Source organism: Oratosquilla oratoria, chromosome 11 (genome assembly GCF_046742065.1).
Source record: "Oratosquilla oratoria isolate Oo_2021 chromosome 11, ASM4674206v1, whole genome shotgun sequence".
Lineage (NCBI taxonomy): Eukaryota > Metazoa > Arthropoda > Malacostraca > Stomatopoda > Squillidae > Oratosquilla > Oratosquilla oratoria.
This window is the reverse complement of record NC_134787.1, coordinates 63,706,627-63,726,983: the sequence shown is the minus strand read 5'-3', so window position 1 is coordinate 63,726,983 and position 20,357 is coordinate 63,706,627. Positions and strand designations below refer to the sequence as shown.

At 36.9% G+C, this 20,357-nt stretch overlaps 1 protein-coding gene across 3 annotated transcripts; it reads right to left on the bottom strand.

The window, feature by feature from the left end:
* Positions 1 to 3,807: 3,807 nt before the first annotated feature.
* Positions 3,808 to 20,312, bottom strand: loj (p24 family member logjam). 3 transcript variants are annotated; one of them, XM_076193038.1, is made up of 5 exons: positions 20,161 to 20,312; positions 12,696 to 12,826; positions 11,121 to 11,317; positions 5,602 to 5,668; positions 3,808 to 5,506 (listed from the first exon to the last, which is right to left on the bottom strand). In XM_076193038.1, exons 1-5 carry the CDS (start codon positions 20,180 to 20,182, stop codon positions 5,276 to 5,278), a joined length of 648 nt encoding a protein of 215 aa, XP_076049153.1. In that variant the 5' UTR covers positions 20,183 to 20,312; the 3' UTR covers positions 3,808 to 5,275. The 3 variants fall into 3 exon arrangements, with proteins under 3 accessions (XP_076049153.1, XP_076049152.1, XP_076049154.1); XM_076193037.1 differs by lacking the exon at positions 20,161 to 20,312 and adding an exon at positions 13,279 to 13,407 and having other exon boundaries at positions 12,696 to 12,990; XM_076193039.1 differs by lacking the exon at positions 20,161 to 20,312 and adding an exon at positions 13,279 to 13,297.
* Positions 20,313 to 20,357: the final 45 nt, after the last annotated feature.

Below are 20,357 nucleotides of genomic sequence, written 5' to 3'. Positions count from 1 at the left end.
AGTCTTATAGTGTTTCTACAGTAATGTTTTCTGATGGGACTGGGTATAAAGAGATGGTCATCAGGTGATTTAGAAATGTGTTGGCTGCAATGGCTTAAAGAGGGGTATCAAGTGTAAAGTGGTCGTGATGAGGTACCCAGGCAGATAAGGGTTGCTGTACCTCCTCATTTGGCTTGGGCAGGGAGAGTGGAGATAGGTATGTGATATAGCCTTTTAGATGGTACCTAGCTGTTTCTTGTACATACAGTCAAGTTTATATCACTGGAAAAGGATACATATTTGTTTCCTGTTTGAGAAGTCCTCAGCTCCCTTGTATGATGTCGTGCATTACTGTTTGGTCTGATGTGCTATGGGATTTGCTTTGGTTCATACTTCCTTGGGAACTGGTATACAATTTATTGGTCATGTCATTTGGGAGATTTTTTTCATTGTGCTTGGATATTATTTCAGGGAGGATGAGGGTATGGTTAGGGGCAAGTTTGAATACAGAATCTACTCATTCAGGTTGGGTCTGGTGTGGGGGCACTAGGTTTAGAAGGCTTACATAGAATTTGATGTTGTGTGCAGTTGTACACTGTCTGCCTGGTATATATATAGGATGGGTTAATTTGAATAATTCTACATGTATACGAGTTGGAATTGGAATCAGTAGCTCAGAAAATAAAGGAGTCTGTGTCGAATGTTTCAAGTATAGACTCCACAGCCCTGTTATTATAATTTGCTATAAATCCCTTTCTATTCTTTAAAAAACTTGCAAGATTAGTGTTAAATAAAAATTTCCTAAATGTCTCTGTGTCTTTCTCATTATATTAAATTTTTCAAGGCTACTATCAGTGGTCTCAAACACATGAATTAATTTGTAGTCTCAGTATCCTTTGCATCAGGAATGGAAATGGAATTCGTGGGAGTGAAATAGGTGGGCGTGGGTGCATGCCTTTGACTCGGGTATCTCCCTTATAAGTGGAAGAGCCCTTTGGTATTTATAGATATTATCCTCTACATAGGAGCCCTCTTGTTGTGCCAGATACAAAGTGTGTTAGTCAAGTTCCTGGGCTTGGTCCAATCAATCAATTGTTGCCTCAATTTTTGCTTAGTGGAAAACTTGCAGCCCAACAGAGGCTGATGATAGTTCTTGGAACCTTCCACAGATCTCTCTGGAGAGAAATTCTGAACTGTTGTCTGCGTTGTATCCCTGCGGGACTGTTTCTGTCACCAGCTGATAGTGATAGGAAGAGAAGAGCAGTCACCAGTTGTCAGTTCCCCGTGTGTGAAAAAGTGTAAGAAATTCAGTTGAAGTTAATACTGTAGTTAGATTCTGGGCCTAGTCTGAAGACAGAGTGCTTAGGGCTGCACCTCCTGATGGAGGTGACGGAGTTGATGTGTTTTAAAAATGGGCAGCTTTACTCTCATCTTGCAGAATCACTGCATACAAGTACCTGTCTTTAGTCTCAGGCTTGTTTCAGATACACAAGGGCTGTAACCCAAGTAAGGGTGAAGAAAGTAGGTGGTTCTGTTTAAATCTTTTTGCAGAATAGTGGCACTGTTACAGGTGCCTCCAGATACAAGGTAAACTAATTCTATTCATTAAAAGGTTTTTATTACATATTAAATTACACATATCCATACAATTTTAAAACTATATTGCAACAATTATAAACCACTTTACATCTGCCCTCAAATACCAAAACTTCGGAAAACAGAAAAAGAGAAGTGGTAGAGGGAAAAGAAAAAGAAAAATCAATGTCCCTAAAATGAACTTACATTCTATTCCAAGGCAGGCCTATTTAAGTGACAAAATGTAAGAAAAATATTTATTCTTCCTTTGTGGACCTATATTTACAGCATATAAAAATATGATCTCATATCACTGATTGTTTAAACCAAACAGACTCCACAGCAACATGATTGACCCATTTGTTTTTGTTGCATACCTGAACCATGTGATTATATGCAGCACATTACATGACAGAATTACGTGCTAATGTATTTACCTAATTGTAGTATACAGTCCCATCTGGGGTATTGGTTGCATGTTATTGTGGGGTTAAAAGGTGAAGTAACATGTAGCTGATACTTTAGGGTCTATATGGGGTACCCCTGTAGACCAGAGCCACACAACATTTTGTCTGTAGTTGAGGAAATCCCTATTCATAGAGAAATTATGATACTTTATCATATTGCAACTGTCCCTCTGTTATTCTATCCCCTCACTCTTCTTACTGTCCTGTACCATTTCTCTGAATATTCATTTTCTCATTTTGTCAAACCCTATGGTGGTGGAAAGGAGTACTGCTACCAAGTCTTTCCACTTGAGTTGTATAAGGTGACAAAAATGGGACGAGGATAGGATTAGGCATCCTTCTCCCTGTTGCCCCAAAGGGGCATTCCTAAAAGAAGTAAAGGCATAAGAGGGTCTGGGAGTTTTCCAGCTACTATCCTAAGGTTTGGGTCTTTTAATGTGTGTGGATGTGGTACAGATGAGAGTAAAATGGAAGAGATAGGCAGTATGTTTGTGAGAAGAAAGATGAATGTAAAGTACACATGGGAGAGGGTGGTGGATGGAAGGGTAGTAGATAGAGCATTAATGGACTATATAGTGGTAACCATGAGTATAGTAGGAAGAGTTAAAGATGTACATGTTCTATGGGGAGAGAGTGAGGGATTATCAGATCATTTTTGGGTGGAAGGTATGTGGAGAGTGGAGGATATATGGAGAAAGAGGAAAAGGACAGAAGGTATGGAGGTGCTTAAAGTGAACTACTGTACTTAAATGAGAAAGAAAAGGAGTACAAGAACCTGAGAGAGGAGAGGGAGGGAGTGAAGGATAGAGTAGAAATAGGAGTGGAGGAGGAATGGGGATAGTTCAAGTAGGGAGTCACAAGTTGTGCAAAGATTGTGTGTGGAACAAGGAGGATGGGAGGAAATAGAAGAAAGGGTAGTGAGTGGTGGGATGAGAAAGTAAAGAAGGTTGTAGAAGAGAAGTGAGCACTCACAGATTGGTTACAAAATAGGACAAGAGAAGCATATGAGGGGTACAAAGAAAAGAGAAGAGAAGTAAAGCATAAGTTAAAGGAGGCAAAGAAGAGAGCAGATGTGAAATGGGGTAAGAGTATGACGTAAAATTTTGAAAGTAATAAAAAGATGTCTTGGAAAGAAACTAAGAGAGGAAAAGGAGGGGAATCAAGTAGAGAAGAAAAGGTAAAAGTTGGAGATGGAGAGATGGTAATGGAAGAGACAGCAGTAAGAGGAAGATGGGCAGAGTATTTTAGGGAGTTGCTAAATGTGAAGGAGGATAGGGAGGGAAAGGTAGTTGCTGTGGAAAGCACTAAGAAAATGATCATGATGAGTGAGGAAAATGGAGGAGAAATAAGGAAAGATAAAGTGAAGGCAGCAGTTGTTAAGAAGAGGAGATCAAGTAAGATGAGATGCAGGGATGACCCATCATCCAGGAGGAGCCAAGATAAGAGGGAGGGAGGGGGGTGGATGGAAGTGGAGTATATGGGGATGGAATGGGTGAGTGGATTTTATGCCTTTGTTTTTTGGCCACCTTCCTTGTAAGGGGAAAAAAGCCTTTGATGTATGTAGTATACAGGGAACTATGCTAGTGGGGTCATGACTTTTCCTATAATTATTAGGATATGAAATTCATGTATAGTACTAGTTTTTGCTATACCATCCCCAAGGCTATTCCAGGAAGTTAAGTACTTATATGGAAAACTGTATACTTTTACATCTTTTAGACATTTTAGACATGCAGTCTTTTTTTTTTTTTTTACTTGAGACACACACACATATGCCCCAAAGAACTTTTTCCTCATAGCTGGGGTGGTGTCAAAGCACACACACACACTGCATAATTACCTTACAAAATTTATTCTGATAATGGAAGCCTGAATGTGAATATCTTTTTCCCATACTTGGTGAAAAATTAATCTGTAAACATTGAAATTATGTTAACTGTCACTTTCAATTACCCTCCACCTGCAGTTCTGACCATCTATGATTAACCATTTTATTATGCATTATAGCTTACACATTTATGCTGGCTGCTGCCAGGCATTGTTGTTTAGTGGTGTGAAAACCTGTTCATGCATATCTCATAAGGCCCTTACATGGGGTTAAAACATACCCACCCTACAGCCATCCAAAAACCTATTCATTGTCCTTCCCACCTTAACATCTAATGGATGAAGGGTCATCTCTGTTTCCCACCCCACTGTTCAGGTCAAAGGCAATTAAGGGCCTGACAGCCACAAATAGTTTAATGGTTGCTTCATATCTGGCAACCTTCACTCAAAGAATTTACAGAACAAAAATGAACATCCTTCAGACCACATAAATTCCTCATCCTACCTTTTGAACTCTCTTCTTTGCTCAACAGACATTCCTCTTGCATCCAGTGCCCTCTTCACCCTATCCATCCATCTCATTCTCAGTTTTCTTCTCAAGTTTACTTCATTTACTTCTGCTTCCTATCTGGATTCTTTATTATGCTGCATTTTTAAATACAGTTGAACCTCGAAAGCCCGGACCCTCGTATGACCGGTCGAAATGAACAAAGGGCGGACTTTTCAAGCAAAGTTCCCTATTTGTCCGGTAGGTGGCAGCGACGGCCGCACACGTGTACTCAAGCCCGGCCCAGTCAAGCCGCCACCAGGGCTGCCGTTTCGTAGAATTTTGTACCAAAACGTAGTAAAATAGCGGCATGTGGCAACTGCACAAGGACATAAGGAAATTTTTTCTACATATCAGCGGGCTGTTAAAAACATTCAAAAACTCAAAACTTTTGTTTAAAAATCATAGACCTAGTTATCAAATAATAAATGGTACATCAAAATATGACTTTTATTGGTAATTGCGTTACTTATAAAATATTATACCCCAAAAGATACGTTTTTACGGTGTAGAAAAAATTCTACGCTAAAGTTTCAGCTTTCTTTTAGCAATAATAATATAAAAAAAAAATAATTTTTATATCTTACTGAATATGTTAGGGCATGGGGGCCTTATATACATTCAAGAATAAAAAAAACTAGAACCAACATTACCTATACGTATACCGCTACGAAAATCTACGGGTGTTAGGGCGACATTTTCGATGACCGGACTTTTGGCATGACCGGACCGCCCTTCCCCCCAATTAGTCCGGGCTTTCGAGGTTCGACTGTATATCAATTCTGGCTCCTGTCAGACAATTTTTTCTGCTTGGGAAAAGCTATCCTGTAGTCAAAGAATTTGGAGGGCATTTTTAACAATGAGATTCTAAAAGATTGATTTATGCCTTTCCACCTGATTTTGTGGTGGGATTAGTGTTAAACATTTTACGCAAGTAGTAAACTTGAAAACTGGTGGAAGCAATGACTGTGATGCAATGTGCCAGAGACCAGTACAATACATAGCTATTATTGGAAAGTAGCAGCTGGAAATCCCTTGCTTCTTTGGCCCTTGCTTGACTTTGGTACTGCAGCATGCTGTGGATGTGCTTGTCTACACCACTAATGGAACTCTGGAAAAGTGATGAAAGTCTCATTATCAAGGATCTGTATAATCATGTGGAAAAAACAAAACAATGCTGACTTGTAAATAGTGTCTTCAACTTACTGTAAAATTGTTTACACTAATATCCATCTGCTCAAGCTCTTGGGTGTACTTTTCCCATAAATCATATCTGTAATAAATGAGAAAAAAATATTGTAACCTCTCGTGTAATACAACATTTTCTTCAAATCTATATACCTCCTGTAATGGAGGTAACCTGCTAAGGCATGCACCCACTTCCACTCCCATCCACCACCCTACATTTCCTTCTCATCTTAGCTCCTCATCCCTGTCTCCTACCCACTGCCTGGATCAGAAGCAATGCAGCAAGACACAGTACATCTACAGCAGGGCCGTTTTGCTTATACAATAACCCTCCCTCCATTTCTATCTAGTGGAAGAGAAACTGAACACCTCATCTTCAACTTTTCTTCCGCTAAATCAAAATGTTATTTTTTTTTGGCTCAGGGTCAATTGCATTTATCATTAATATGTACATCTCCATGTAGCCCACACTTAATCTTAAATTATCACTTGAATCAAGTGAATATTCAAGGAAATTTAGACAAACTTGGGCAACAGACTCAAAAGTGGCTAATAAAATATAGCCCACGTAAATGTAGTTATGCGAAAATGGGAAAATAATACTAGTCATGACAATTTACAGTAGACCCTCAGTTCTTGACCACAATCTGTTCTAGAAAACTATCCCAGAACCCTGAAGTATCAAGCATAGTATTTCCATCTCAAATAACACAAATAGGTTACTGGGGTTGGCTACACATTTTTTTTTTTCATTTTTTTTCAAAAGTTCAGCTATCATCAACCAATATAAATTACTGGTCTGCCCACACCTCAATCCTGTTGCTGCCTGGTCCCCAAATCTCATTAATATCACTGGCAGAATGGAAAGCAAGACAGTGCTCATACTTTATAACAAATTATAAGAAATCTGATATATATACATACTGTGTATACATATAAAATAGCCTAAAAAGTGACATAATGTCACTGAACGACGGGAGGCCGGCGTGAATCACGGTGACGTAGGGGGACAAAATGTACAAAATAGATCGGATGACCGTAATCGACCAGATGTCCGTGATGGGGGAAATGTTAATTTTGATAGGAGAAATGTTAATGAGGCATTGAATGTCAATGAAGGACCAAATAATAATAATATAGAGCAAGGCATAAATAAAAAACAAAATGATAATATAAGACATGATATTGAAACTCAAAATGTGTCAAAAAGAAGTAATCACGAGTTTCTTAAAACTATGTACTTTAATGCTCGTAGTATTAGGAACAAATTTCAAGAAATACAGGCGTATGTCAAAAGCGAAAATCTTGATATGATAGGAATAACTGAGACATGGTTAAATGGTACAGAGTTCGAAGCTGAATTTAATATTGCGGGATTTAAACACTTTCATCAGGATAGAAACCACAAGAAAGGTGGGGGTGTTCTATTGTACGTTAAAAACAATGTTCATGCTTGTGTTTTAGAGAAAGTGAAACAGGATGCATATGACAGTTTGTGGGTTGAGTTAACCCAAACAAATGGACAAAAAATGAATATAGGTGTAATATATAGGCCAAAGACATTATCATTAGCAGACGACAAACTGTTATTTCAAGAACTGTCTAGTTTCTGCAACCGGGATTTATTGATAATGGGTGATTTCAATTTTACTGACATTGATTGGATGACCCTTGAACATGGCCATATAGGTAGTCGCTCGATTGATTTTCTTGGTGACAATTACTTAATTCAGCATGTAAAAGAGCCCACAAGATATGGAAACTTACTCGATTTATTGATCACTAGCCGCGAAAGCATGGCAACTGATGTAGAAGTCGGTGAATCTGTTGCAAATAGCGATCACAACTTAGTCAGATTCAAACTCCTAAACAATTTTAGAATAGATACTTGTGCTTCTAAAATACCCGATTTCAGTAAAGCTCAGTTCATAGAACTACGTCAGGAGCTTCAGCTTACAGATTGGGAGGAAAAATTAAACGAAAGACCTGTAGATCAGATGTGGGAAATATTTCAAAATACGCTCACTAAGATGATTCAAACTTACATTCCTTTTAAGGACAGACGTCCCCCAAATCAGGCTCGCCCAAAGTGGCTCGACAAAGAAACTGAAAAAAGTATTGCTAAAAAGAGACAGGCTTATAAGAAATATAAGTGCTCGGGTGCATCTAATGACTATGAAAGTTATGTATCAATACAGAGAGATTTAAAAAAGACAATAAGAAAAAGAAAACGACAATACGAAATGAACATCGCTGAGAAATCCAAAGAGAATCCCAAAGAATTCTATAGTTACATTAGAGATAAAAAGGTTGTTAGGAATCACATTGGTCCACTATTATCTGCTGACGGTCAACTTGAATATTCAAATGAAGGAATGTGTAATCTCTTAAACAATTATTTTAGCTCGGTATTCGTAAACGAAACACCTCAAAGTGAATTCCAAACTGAAACCTGTGAAAAGTCTGGGGTAAACTTACTCACTATGGTAAATATAACAAAAGAAACAATTAAAAGGTGTATAGACAAACTCAAAGTTAATAAAACACCAGGTCCTGACGGTTGGCATCCAAGAATCTTAAAGGAAATGAAAAATGAGATTGTTGTTCCATTAGAAATTATTTTCAAGAAATCCATCATATCCGGAGATGTCCCAAGAGAATGGAAGCTAGCTAACGTTACTCCCATATTCAAAAAAGGTGACAAAAAGAAACCAAATAACTATAGGCCTATTAGTTTGACTTCGATCGTAGGAAAAATAATGGAAACTATCATCAGAGATGCTATCGAATATCATTTAGAAAGTAACCGTTTGATAAATGATAGCCAACATGGTTTCAGACGGAAACGTTCTTGCGTGACTAACTTACTCGAATTCTACAACACAGTTGTCTCGAATTATGACAAAAGAAACAATATAGATTTAATATATCTAGACTTTGCAAAAGCTTTTGATACCGTCCCACACGAAAGACTACTTACTAAATTAGCTTTGCATGGAATAAGTGGTAGCCTATTAGGTTGAACTAGTAATTGGTTGAAAGGTCGAAAACAGAGAGTTGTTTTAAATGGAAAAACTTCTGGATGGAAAAGTGTTGCAAGTGGAGTTCCTCAGGGTTCCGTTCTTGGGCCACTTCTATTCATAGTATATATAAATGATATAGACCATGGACTAAAATCTACTGTTTCCAAATTTGCTGATGATACAAAACTGTGCGGAGTGGCAAATGATCACTCAAACCAATTAGATATTCAAGAAGATTTAGATAAATTACAGCAATGGTCTGAAAAGTGGCTAATGAAATTTAACACAAGTAAATGCAAGGTAATGCACATAGGTAAAAATAACAGCAAGTACGATTACAAGTTATTTGGAAATTCGTTAACAAAAGTGGATAGTGAAAAAGATCTCGGCGTAATTATCAGTAACGACCTCAAATCATCCAAGCAGTGTATTTCAGCCTCTGAGAAAGCAAATAAGATTCTGGGATTGATTGCGCGATCTTTTGATTTCAAAAGTCCATCACTCATTAACAAGCTATATAAATCGTTAGTTCGTCCACATTTGGAATATGCTGTTTCCGTATGGTCACCGAATCTCATTAAAGATATTGACAGACTGGAAAAAGTACAACGGCGAGCCACAAAACTGATTCCAAATATCAAAAATAAATCATACGAAAATCGACTTAAGCACATGAATCTGTTTTCCCTAAAAAAGCGTAGACTCAGAGGTGACTTGATACAGGTCTTTAAGATTTTAAAGGGAATTGACAACATCAAAAGTGACAAAATTTTCACATTGAATGAGAATCAGACAAGAAACAATGGTCTCAAACTGTCCGGAAATAGATTCAATTTGGAAGTAGGTAGAAACAACTTTGCCAACCGTGTAGTTAATGAATGGAATAAACTTCCTGCACAGGTAGTGCAATGTAGTTCAGTTCGAAGCTTTAAGAATCATTTAGATAAATACCTAAGTAAGATGCTGTAATTATTATAATTTATGTTATATTATTTGTTTTTGTTTTGTTATAATTTGTCTGTCTGATTTTCATTTATTATTAGTTATATGTCAATTTATTATCATTTACTATTTACCTGTTTGTTTGTTATTCAACTATACCAATGCATTTATTTATGTATTTTAATTGTTATTTACATTGTTATAGTTTTAATATAGTTTTAATTTATTATTATGATTTTTTTTTCCGCATCCGACCTAGATATGGATCAAAAGGTCTCCTGTCGGCATGCTTTGCCTTTGTAATCCTTTGTAATCCTTTGACTCAAGAGGGATTTACTACAAACCTTTAAGAATTTAAAGGGCACCGATATCAAAACTGAAAATATTCTTTGACTCAATTTTAATTTATATACCAACAGGCCCCTTCCCCCTTGTAAAGGAGGTAGCTGCTGAGGCATTCCCCTTCATTCATCCCACTCCCGTCCATCACCCATTTCCCTTTCATCTTAGCTCCTCATTGATGAAGGGTCATCCCTGTCCCCTGCCCAGGTCAGAAGAAATGCACTAAGGCACAGTACATCCACAGCAGGGCCAACAGGTTTATTTAAACAGTGACCCTCACTCCTTGTCCTCTTAATGTGAAAATGGATATGACTAGGAGAAATCCCTTTGGGCCACATTAATGTATATTACATTCACAACCATTCTCCATTGAAACTTATCTCTTGTCTTCTCCCTTCCCTGCTCAACATTCATTCCCCTTTTACTCAGTCTCCTTCACCCCATCCATCCATCTTACCCTTTGTCTTTCCCTCAAGTTTGCTCCACCCACCTCTGCCTTTCACACTCTTTCTGCTAGTCTTTTATCATTCATTCTTTCCATGTGCCAAACCAACCCAATATTCTTTTATCTACCCTACCTGCCAGCTCCTTTTTCCATCCCTGCTCTCCTCCATTTTTCTTAATCTATCCATCCTTATAACAACCATCATATTTTTCAAACACATTTAAATTTCTCTACTGCATCTCCTTAAATTCCAAGTTTCCACCCCACAGTTTTGAAGGCACAATCACTCCTTTATATAAGCTACTGTTTCCCAGCCCTGGGGTTGCCACACCTTGTATGCTAAATTTTTTCATTGCAAAATTATATGAATTCAATACAATAACCATGATGATGTTAACTTTGTTTTTTATAACCTTACATCATCTTTCTTACACATATTTATTATACTTGCCCCTTACTTTTTAAAGTTAACTAGTCATATATATTAACACATATACAAATAAATTAGTGAAGTTGTGGTCATATCATGAGGATCATATTGGGGTCGCCTGAAAAAAAGGTTGGGAAACACTGATAGAGGCTATATTAAGGAGTGATTGTGCCTTCAACACTGTATGGGGTGGGAACTTGGTATTTCAGTGATGCAGTAAGGAGAAATTTAAATGAGTTTGAGAAGTATGATGGTTGTTAGAAGGATATTGGTCTCACTTTATACCATATATTTAGTCCTATATTTTAATCCAGTTTCTATGAATTAGTTTAAGATCTTAATCCACATGTCTTACCTAAATGTTGTCATGTAGAGATTAACTAGTTTGCCAGCAAACTTTGAGAACTGATTATCTAAACAAACTCCATAATATCCTCCAGTTTGAGAAACCTCCTCATATTCATCTGACTGCTTCCACTGATAGGGATGAACAATTTCTCCTTTAGGGTTGCGCACACCCATGCCCGCCATACCATCACCCCCTTTTAGGACCTGAAATGATGAGAAAAATATAAATCCACTGACTTCTGACAATACGCAAAGTTCTTTTCAGTGGTAACTCCTCTAGCAATGTTTTATATATCTAAAATTTCTGGAACAAAATATAGTAGCACATTTGTAAATCATACAGAAAACACCATCAAAATATATAGGTTTTCTGTGATATATATATATATATATATACACACAAATGTCCCTTAATTCAATGGACAATAAGGGAGGGGAAATGCCAGTATGATATACGTAATATATTCAACATGTTAATTTATTGTAATTCTTTGTTAGTCATCAGCAGTGTGGCTATTGTGCATGGTTCACTCAGGACCTGAGAAACCTGTTGAAAATTTGGGTTGGATTAAATTGAGATCTAGTAACTGCCATTGTGATTTATTTTTCTAATCTAAGGTTAGGTTTTGCTAAATTTGCTTGGATTCGCAGAATACCACAATACAGTACTGATTAAACATGTATTGTTTATAATGATATTGCTATGTTAATGAAACAATATCATCTCAATCTATCTAGTTTTGTTAAGCTATTAGTTTTGACCAAATTCAGCACTTTTTACCATCAGTGGTACTGATTCAGCATAGCTAGAGCTATAGTTATAATAGAAAAGAAAATTCTGGCAAACTTTTCATTAAAGAAAAATAATAAATGACAAGTAACAACTCCTATATAAATAAAATAAAAAATACCACTGCAACAGTATTGGCTACATTTCTAAATGGAATAAATAAAATTTGACTGATCCACCCAAACATTTCAAGGAATGCAAAAGTTCTGTTAATCACAATTGGGTAGACAACAATACCAAACAATGATAGGTAATAACTCCTATATGCAAAAATAACTGGGCCCTAAAATCACAATCCTTATTTAGATATTAGTAATAATATTACCTTGCAGATGCCATACTGCATGAAAATTGCTCTGTATGGCAGACTGGATACAAAACTAATATTTTTTTGTCTGGTTATTTTAAAATAAAGATGATCACTCCATTTAACTACAAGTCAATATTATCAGCTCTCAAGGTTGTCCTCATTTTTTGTTTCTTGTATTACTGTGTTACGGTATTTAGCTGCAAGAAAGCAAATGACTCCTTTCCAGATTTATGTACATGTCGACTAACACATCCTCGCTTATCATAATTTTCCTGGCTTTAATCTGACCATACTCTGTTGAGGGAAACTCAATGCCACTTCATAGGTACACGAGATTTCACTCAAATACTCGAACAAGTTACTATTTTAGTGATTTTATGCAAAATATAGCCTGTAAACATCTTTTATTATAATTTGTAGTATTCGAAAAAAACATACAATAACAACATACATTATAAAAGGTGTCCATACGGTGAATTTACCTGCATGTTTATATAGATAGTAGCTGCAGGATGCACGTACTGCCAGTAGCAATCCTCCTTTCCTGCGTCTATGTGAACTTTGTATTCCATGGCAATTCCCGGGGCATTATCGTAGACCCACTCCTGGCACTCTGAAGGTGACCAGATCATTAATACAAATAATACCGCAAGCCTTAACATAGCGGAGTCGTTTCTCCACACCATAGACTTTCACGTTCCAGAACACCAGCTGTCACACGGCCTATACGCCCAGTCGAATCACTGGATCTCGGCTGGGATTCTCCCGACTCCGGAGCTGGAAGTTTCGCAATAGAAAGTTTTACTTTTACCTAGACATAATGCATGGTAACCCCGAAATATTGCATTAGATAAGAGGGAGCAGATCACCCTAAAAATTAATGTTGACGGTCTGTAATATTCAGCATTATTATTTCAATTGTTCGTTCAATTTCCATATCCCGCGTCTTGGACTTGGGGATTCCCAATTGGAACTTTCCAATATTTTGTTATACTTAACGCCATGCGATTTTATTCGGGTTAGAGGATCCTCTAGCCAGAAAACGTCATATGAACTTTTACTTACCCTACTAACAGGAACGACTCAAAACATCTTCCTTGAATGTACGAGTGCAGTATGTATTTCTCCTCTTACACACGTACGTTTCTGTCAGACTCATAGTACCTGGCTGTCAGTGGGTGTCAGCCACTTGTTGATTACTACATTATTTACCCGTGACGAGTTCCGTTTTCGCCTTCGAGTAAAGGAGAGTCGCGCAATGCATTAACTAGGTATATAGAAACATGGCGAATGATAATATTGTGGGAGAACCTAATACATGTAATCGTGAAATAAAATACGGAATGTGGAAAGAGAAAAAAAAATAATGCGCCCTCAAAAATCAAATAGTAGAAATCGATTATGCTGGTTACGATTATCTAATAAATCTGAATGATTTACGAATGAACAAAAGGATATTGCGACAGTGAAATGTGCCCGTTACATAGTTCCCACAACTGAGGCACTTGATGTTACTTATTGTAAGTCTGTTGGTGTATCTGGTGTGCCTATTGCATCTGCTGGCACAAACTACGTATATTCAAATATGCATTTAAAACGTATATCAAATCAAATATGGTGCAATTTATCATGCACAAACAAAAAGTTGTGTTGTTGGGTAACTTACCACTATTTCTATACAACTTTGTATGTGCTAGTCTATATCTTCTTGGTTATTCGCTAATGGCAACTTCAAAAACACCTGCAAGGTTTACACCTCAAAGTTTGAGATTAGTTCCTAAATTCACACACGGTCGTGGTGGTGTGAATTGTAAACAACATAATCGTTTTGAAGCTAACGGCCACAAGACCAACCAGACACAATAGAACTAAACCCATCACTAATCATAACACACGCGAACCAGCCTCCCTCGTCACTACTGCATATCTACCTGTTGCTCCATTCATTGGCAAACAAGGGCTGTGTAACAATGCCGACAAAGACTTTGTCTCCTACAACTACAAGTCAATATTTGATTGTTATGTCACTGACGATAATCTCGTGCCGCTGCCGCATTTTATATTCCATGCATTGGTCTGCGAGAAGTCCTGTTTTTTCAAGTTGTGGAAGAAAGGCTGAAGTATCTATGTTTTATTAATTCAGAATTGGTGTAGTATATTCGTTGTTTGAGGGGTAGATGAAAGAACATTTGGTTGTTGCGGGGTGTTGTATGAATTGAACACTAGTAGTATGTGTGGTATTTTGAGGGGAACTATTGACAGGTGGGAGAGTCGTTTCGTAAAATGATGGATGTGTGAAGTACTTGTGTCGTTTCCAAACGTCGGTGACGTTGGTGTGAGGGCAGCCATAGGGCTTCGTTGTTTTTATGTGGTGTTGTTCCCAGTCTTTGACATATGTTTAGCATTATGGATTGGTGGACTTGGTAATAATCTGGTATTGACATCGTGATGGAGACGTCAAAAAGGGAGGATACCGCTTCTCGATGCGCCTTGTCGACTCGTTTTAATTGCCAGGTGTAGCAACATGAAATGGTACCGTGCTGCTCATTATCATAAGATTCAATAACGGTCATGAAACATGTGCACTGAATGGGCCTACGAAATATCTACAAGATGCCTACGAGATGTTTACGAGTGCTTACGAAATGTTTACGAGTTTTAGTATCACCCGTATTTGAAGTGGGTGGAGATATGGATGATCCAAGAATATTTATATTTTTGGACCAGTGGGTTGCACGACTTGAGGGTGGAAATTGCTTGTAGGCTTCATAAATATGAGCTTATATAGAATGTGTGGAGGGAGAGGGGTGTTCGTGGATTATATAGTGAGGCTAGGACGGCGAATAATTCAGTGATGAAGACTGAGGCGATGGGAGGGTGGAATCCAAATTATGTTGCAGTTGAGGATACTGATGCATAACCTGGTCCATGGTCAGATAGGGAGCCGTCAATGTATATGTTACCGTTGTTTGAACGAGTGAATATCTGGGAGAGATATTTGCCGGATGACAATTGGAGTTTGATTTTTTGTTAGGGTGGTTAAGATGAGGCAGGGGTGTAGCCTACTAAGTAGCCAGAGGACTCGATCGAGAGTCGTCATCAAGGAGGGTTTTTGTGGACCGTTGCTGTTTCCCCCAAACCTGCAATTGCACTTGGTAATCCTCCTTCGTTGCCACATATGCTTCCCCCCAAAAGTGAAATTTCAGGTCCGCCCACAGGATGAACACGCAGAGTCCTTACATGCCTATGTGTCGTTGGTTACAGGTAGTTTCGCGGGCCCCGGGGCAAAGTTCTCAGTGACACCCCCCTCCCCCCCATCACTTAGACATGTAAGGGCTCTGGTTGAAATACATGTAATACTTCGAATGAAGCGCATAAAATATTAACAATTAACCAAATACAATCCATGAAATGTCGGTTAAAGTGAAAACAAGATATAGGTATACATATCCTATAGTTCAAGTTACAATACGTAAAACCGACTTCCATAGGAACTGTTGGGCGCATTTTTTTTTACATTATCATGAAAAGATAATAAATTATAGAAAGCACGCACCTAGTATGTAATTTTCAAAATACAACGCTTGAATTCATACATTCTAATAGTGTTAAAAACCAAAGGTCACCATGGATATAAGCATTTTTTATACAGGTATACGTTATTTTATTTTTTTAACTGCAAGTTATATGTTTCATAAATTTTGAAATGTAATTATTGTTTATTTTCTAATACTATGTCGCTGTCATATAGCCCGACAAAGTGGTAACAACCCAAAGGATTATTAGATCAGTATTTACCTAGTTGTATTTTACGGGAAGGGGAGCTATGCTCGTGGGGTCCCGTCTTCATATCTCATTTTATCTAAACTATTTTTAAATTCATGTATTGTTTTTGCACACACCACTTTCTCATCTAACTTGTTCCAACTGTCTATTACTCTGTGAGGAAAGCTGTTCTTTTTCAAATCTCTTCTATAGCTGTCTTTTTTTATTTTCTTTCCGTGTCCTCTTGTATTTCTGTCATCCCATTTTATCAGATTCTCTCTATCAGTAATTTCTATGCCTTTCATGATTCTGTAAATAGCTATCAAATCTCCTCTCTTCTTTGCTCTAGTGTCTGTAGTTCAAGTTTTTCTAGTCTCTCTTCATATGATAGTTTTGAGTGTTGGTGCCAATTTTGTAATTACTCTTTGTATTCTTTCAAGTTTTTTTTATACATTTTTTTGTACTTGGTGACCATATCGTTGCTGCATATTCCAATCTTGGTCTTATCAGGGTGATTAGGATTTTCTTCACCATTTCTTCATCCAGGTATGTAAATGCAACTTTGATTGTTCTTATTAAATTATAAGTTTCTCCAAAAATCTTATTTATATGTTTCTCAGGTGACATATTATTCATAACAATGACTCCCAGGTCCTTCTCATTTTCTACTTTTTTTATTACTTCTTCTCCCAATTTATATGCTCCTGTTATTCTGTTTTTGCTTTTTCCAAATTCCATTATACTACACTTTTTTGTATTGAACTCCATCTCCCACTTCCTACTCCATTCTTGTACTTTATTTAGATCTCTCTGTAGTGATTCACAATCTTCTTCAGTTTTCACTCTTTTCAGTAGTTTTGCATCATCTGCAAAGAAGCTCATATAGCTTTCAATTCCTTCATCCATATCATTAATATATATAGCAAACATTATTGGGGCCAGAACTGTTCCCTGCGGAACACCGCTTATTACTTCATCCCATTTTGAGTGCTGGTTTCTTATCACTACTCTCATTTTTCTTTCTTGCAAAAAGTCCTCCATCCAATTTAGTAGTTTGCCCTGTATTCCTCCTTCAGTTTCTAATTTCTTAAGCAACTTCTTATGTGGTACTTTGTCAAAAGCTTTCTTTAGATCTAAAAATGCACAGTCCGCCCATCCATCTCTTTCTTGTATTATATCTATTAGCCTTGAATAGAAACATATTCAATTGGTGACGCATGATCGTCCTTGTCTGAATCCAAATTGCCTTGGATTTAACACTTTGTTTTTTTTCTAAATATTTTACCCATCTACTTTTGATAATTCTTTCACAAATTTTTGCTATTGTACTTGTTAGAGAGACTGGTCTATAGTTGGTAGGTTCTTCTTTATTTCCTCCTTTATATATAGGTACTATATTTGCTTTTTTCCAATCTTTGGAACTTTTCCTTCTTTCACGGAACTATTTAGTATGCTATGTATTTTGTCTGCCAGTTCATTCCTGCATTCTTTCAGTATCCAGTTTGCTATTTCATCTGGTCCATGCGATTTTCTGACATCAAGAATACTCAAGTGTGTTAATTTTTCATTCTTTGTTACTTCTATTTCTTCCATAGGGGGGACTTTCTCTTTCCATTCGTTCTCTTCAGGTTGTATGTTCTCCCTTGTAAACACTGATTTAAAATGTTTGTTCATAATTTCCGCCATTTCCATTTCCTCAGTGTATTCAACTCCCTCCTGTCTTAATTTCTCCAAGTCTTGTTTGTTTTTCAGTTTATTGTTTACAAATCTGTAGAATAGTTTTGGTTGATCTTTACACTTTTCTATGATATCTTTTTCATATTTTCTCTTTTCCTCTCTGCACATTTGTACATATTCATTTCTATAACAGGTATATATTTTCCATTTTTCAGGTCTTCTGTCTTTTTTCCATCTGGTCCAGGCTTTGTCTCTTTTGTCTTTAAACTCCCTACAGCTTTTGTTGTACCAGCATTTTACATATTCTTTTTCTTGTTTTTGTCTTGGGACATACTTTTCCACTCCTTTTTTGTAATTTTTTGTCAAAATATTCCATTTCTCTTCTACTGTTGTTTCTTCTTTGTATATTTCTTCCCAGTTTTCCTTTTGAAAGAATTCTCTTATTTTATCAAAGTTTGTTTTTTCATACATCATTCTTCCTTTTCTATATTGTTCATTTCTTTTCATATATTTTTCTTCATTAAGTTCCAGTTCAATCAATATGTGGTCACTTTTACTTATTGGTGTTTTATATTCAATTTTGTCCACTATTCTAGGTTCGGATGTAATTACTAGGTCTAGTCTCGATGGTTCTTCTTCATTTCTATACCTAGTGTTCTCCTGTATCCATTGTGTCATTGTATGGTCAGTAACCATCTCAAGTAGAGCGTTTCCCCATGAGCGGTCTCCACCCTTTACTGTCATTTCTTCCCAGCAGATTTCTTTGCAATTAAAGTTGCCCATCATAACTATTTTTCCTCCCTCTTCCATTATCTTGTTTAATGTTATCTTTGTGTCCTCTAACATACTTTTATGTTCACTCTCTTCCCATGAGGCTGTTTTCGGGGGCACATAATTTATCACAAACTTTCTGCTCTTCTTATCTCTGTCTTCTACTTCCATCATTATCATCTCTACTGTATTCTTTCCATATGTGACACCCTTCACGTTTATATCCTTCTTAGTCAGGAACATAACTCCACCCCCTTCCTTTTCACTCTGTTTCTAATCCAATAATTATATGCATCATGTCCTACACTGTTGGGTGGTAGTGGACCTTTTAATTTTGTTTCTACAATTCCCATTATGTCTGGTTCTTTTTCTTTCAAATAATCATTCAGCTCATTCAATCCTGTTATTAATCCATCTATATTTGTGTAAGACACTCTTAGTTTTCTGCCACTTCCATTGTGTTCTCTGTTTCCCTTTTGTTTTTCTCTTGTATGTCGACTTTCTTTAGTTTCATATTCACTACTCTCCAATAGAATCTCTCTTTTTCTGACTCCGTTCTTATCTCGTTTTTTTCCTTTGCTTCAAGTCTTTTCTGTTTTTCTTCCTCTCTTTCCTCTTTATTCATTTCCCTTTTTATCCATACCTTTTTATATTGTTCACTTGTTGCTAGTTTCCCTGTTTTGGATAAGATATTCTCAGCCGTAGTTTGTGACCTGAATTTAATCTTAATTGGTCTGGTCTTGTCTGTACTATATTTCCCGAGCCTGAATTTCTCTTCGATTTGTTTCATTATTTCTGGTTCATCTTCCTGAACTAATTCTATTAAATTTCTTACTTTTTCATTTTCCTCTTTGATTCTTGTGGTTCTATCTGGGTTATGTTTCTCTTCCATTCCTAATATAATTATACATTTCTTTCTGTCTGCTAAGTCTCTTACTATATTCTCCTTCTGTCTCATCACTTTAATAACTGAGTTTTCAGTTTGTTCATTCATTTGCTGTCTGATTATGTCAGTGAATGCAACTTTGCTATTTTCTTGAATTTTTTTCCAACCCTCCTTGTTCTCCTTATTATTCTCCTTTAAGACTTTATTCTCATCTTTTACTTCTTTTAACTGTTTTTTAATTCTTCAATTTCCTTAGTTAAGTTTTTGTTCGCCTTCTCTAGTTCTTCCAAGTTTTCAACTCTCCGTATAATGTTGTTAACATGACCGAACCTACGCTCCAAGTCCTCGATCATCTTATCGACCTTCTCTTCTAGTCTTGTCAGTCGGGGGGGGGGGGGGGTTGTGTCCCCGCCACCCTCTTTAAATCCTTGGAAAATATTCTCATCACTTTCTACTGTTTTGCTCTTATCTATACTTCTAATCTTTACATTTTTATTAGACATTTCATCGTCGCTCAGCTGGTCGGGGGATCGTTTGTTTACCTTTCGCCTGTCTGCCTAGGCCAAGTCCTCTCCTTCCTCATTTCCTTCCATTTCCCTCAGCAATCCCTCCCCTTCTCCTCTTTTCCTACTTTCCCACTACCCCACGAGCAATTTCCCCCACCCTGTAAATACAATAGGCACTTCTCTTTGCGTTGGGATCCACGAAACTTCAATTTTCTTCAGAACGTCTTCTAAGCCGTCCGTTCGTTGAAGTGTATATATATATATATATATATATATATATATATATATATATATATATATATATATAATAGTAACAAGTAATAGTAACTGTTTTACAAATACCTGGCAAAGTACGGTGTATCATGGCGACCGGCGGAGTTATCGAGATATATTGTGGACAATAGATGATAAGCTGTTGAGGATGTACTGTGTAACGACTTAGGTATGAGTACTTGATCTACAGTGATGATAATTTCGCTGTCATTTACACAAAATTAAAACGGAATGAATTGTATGAATATGTGATAATTAAAGTCAAA

What these genes read in the sequence shown, in the direction of transcription:
- loj (XM_076193037.1), bottom strand. Translation starts at nt 12,899, where the DNA reads ATGGTGTGGAGAAACGACTCCGCTATGTTAAGGCTTGCGGTATTATTT. An exon ending in CTCTACATGACAACATTTAG is followed by an intron (nt 5,669 to 11,120) that starts GTAAGACATGTG and finishes CATTTATTACAG; the next exon opens with ATATGATTTATGGGAAAAGT. An exon ending in TTAGTGTAAACAATTTTACA is followed by an intron (nt 5,507 to 5,601) that starts GTAAGTTGAAGA and finishes TCACTTTTCCAG; the next exon opens with AGTTCCATTAGTGGTGTAGA.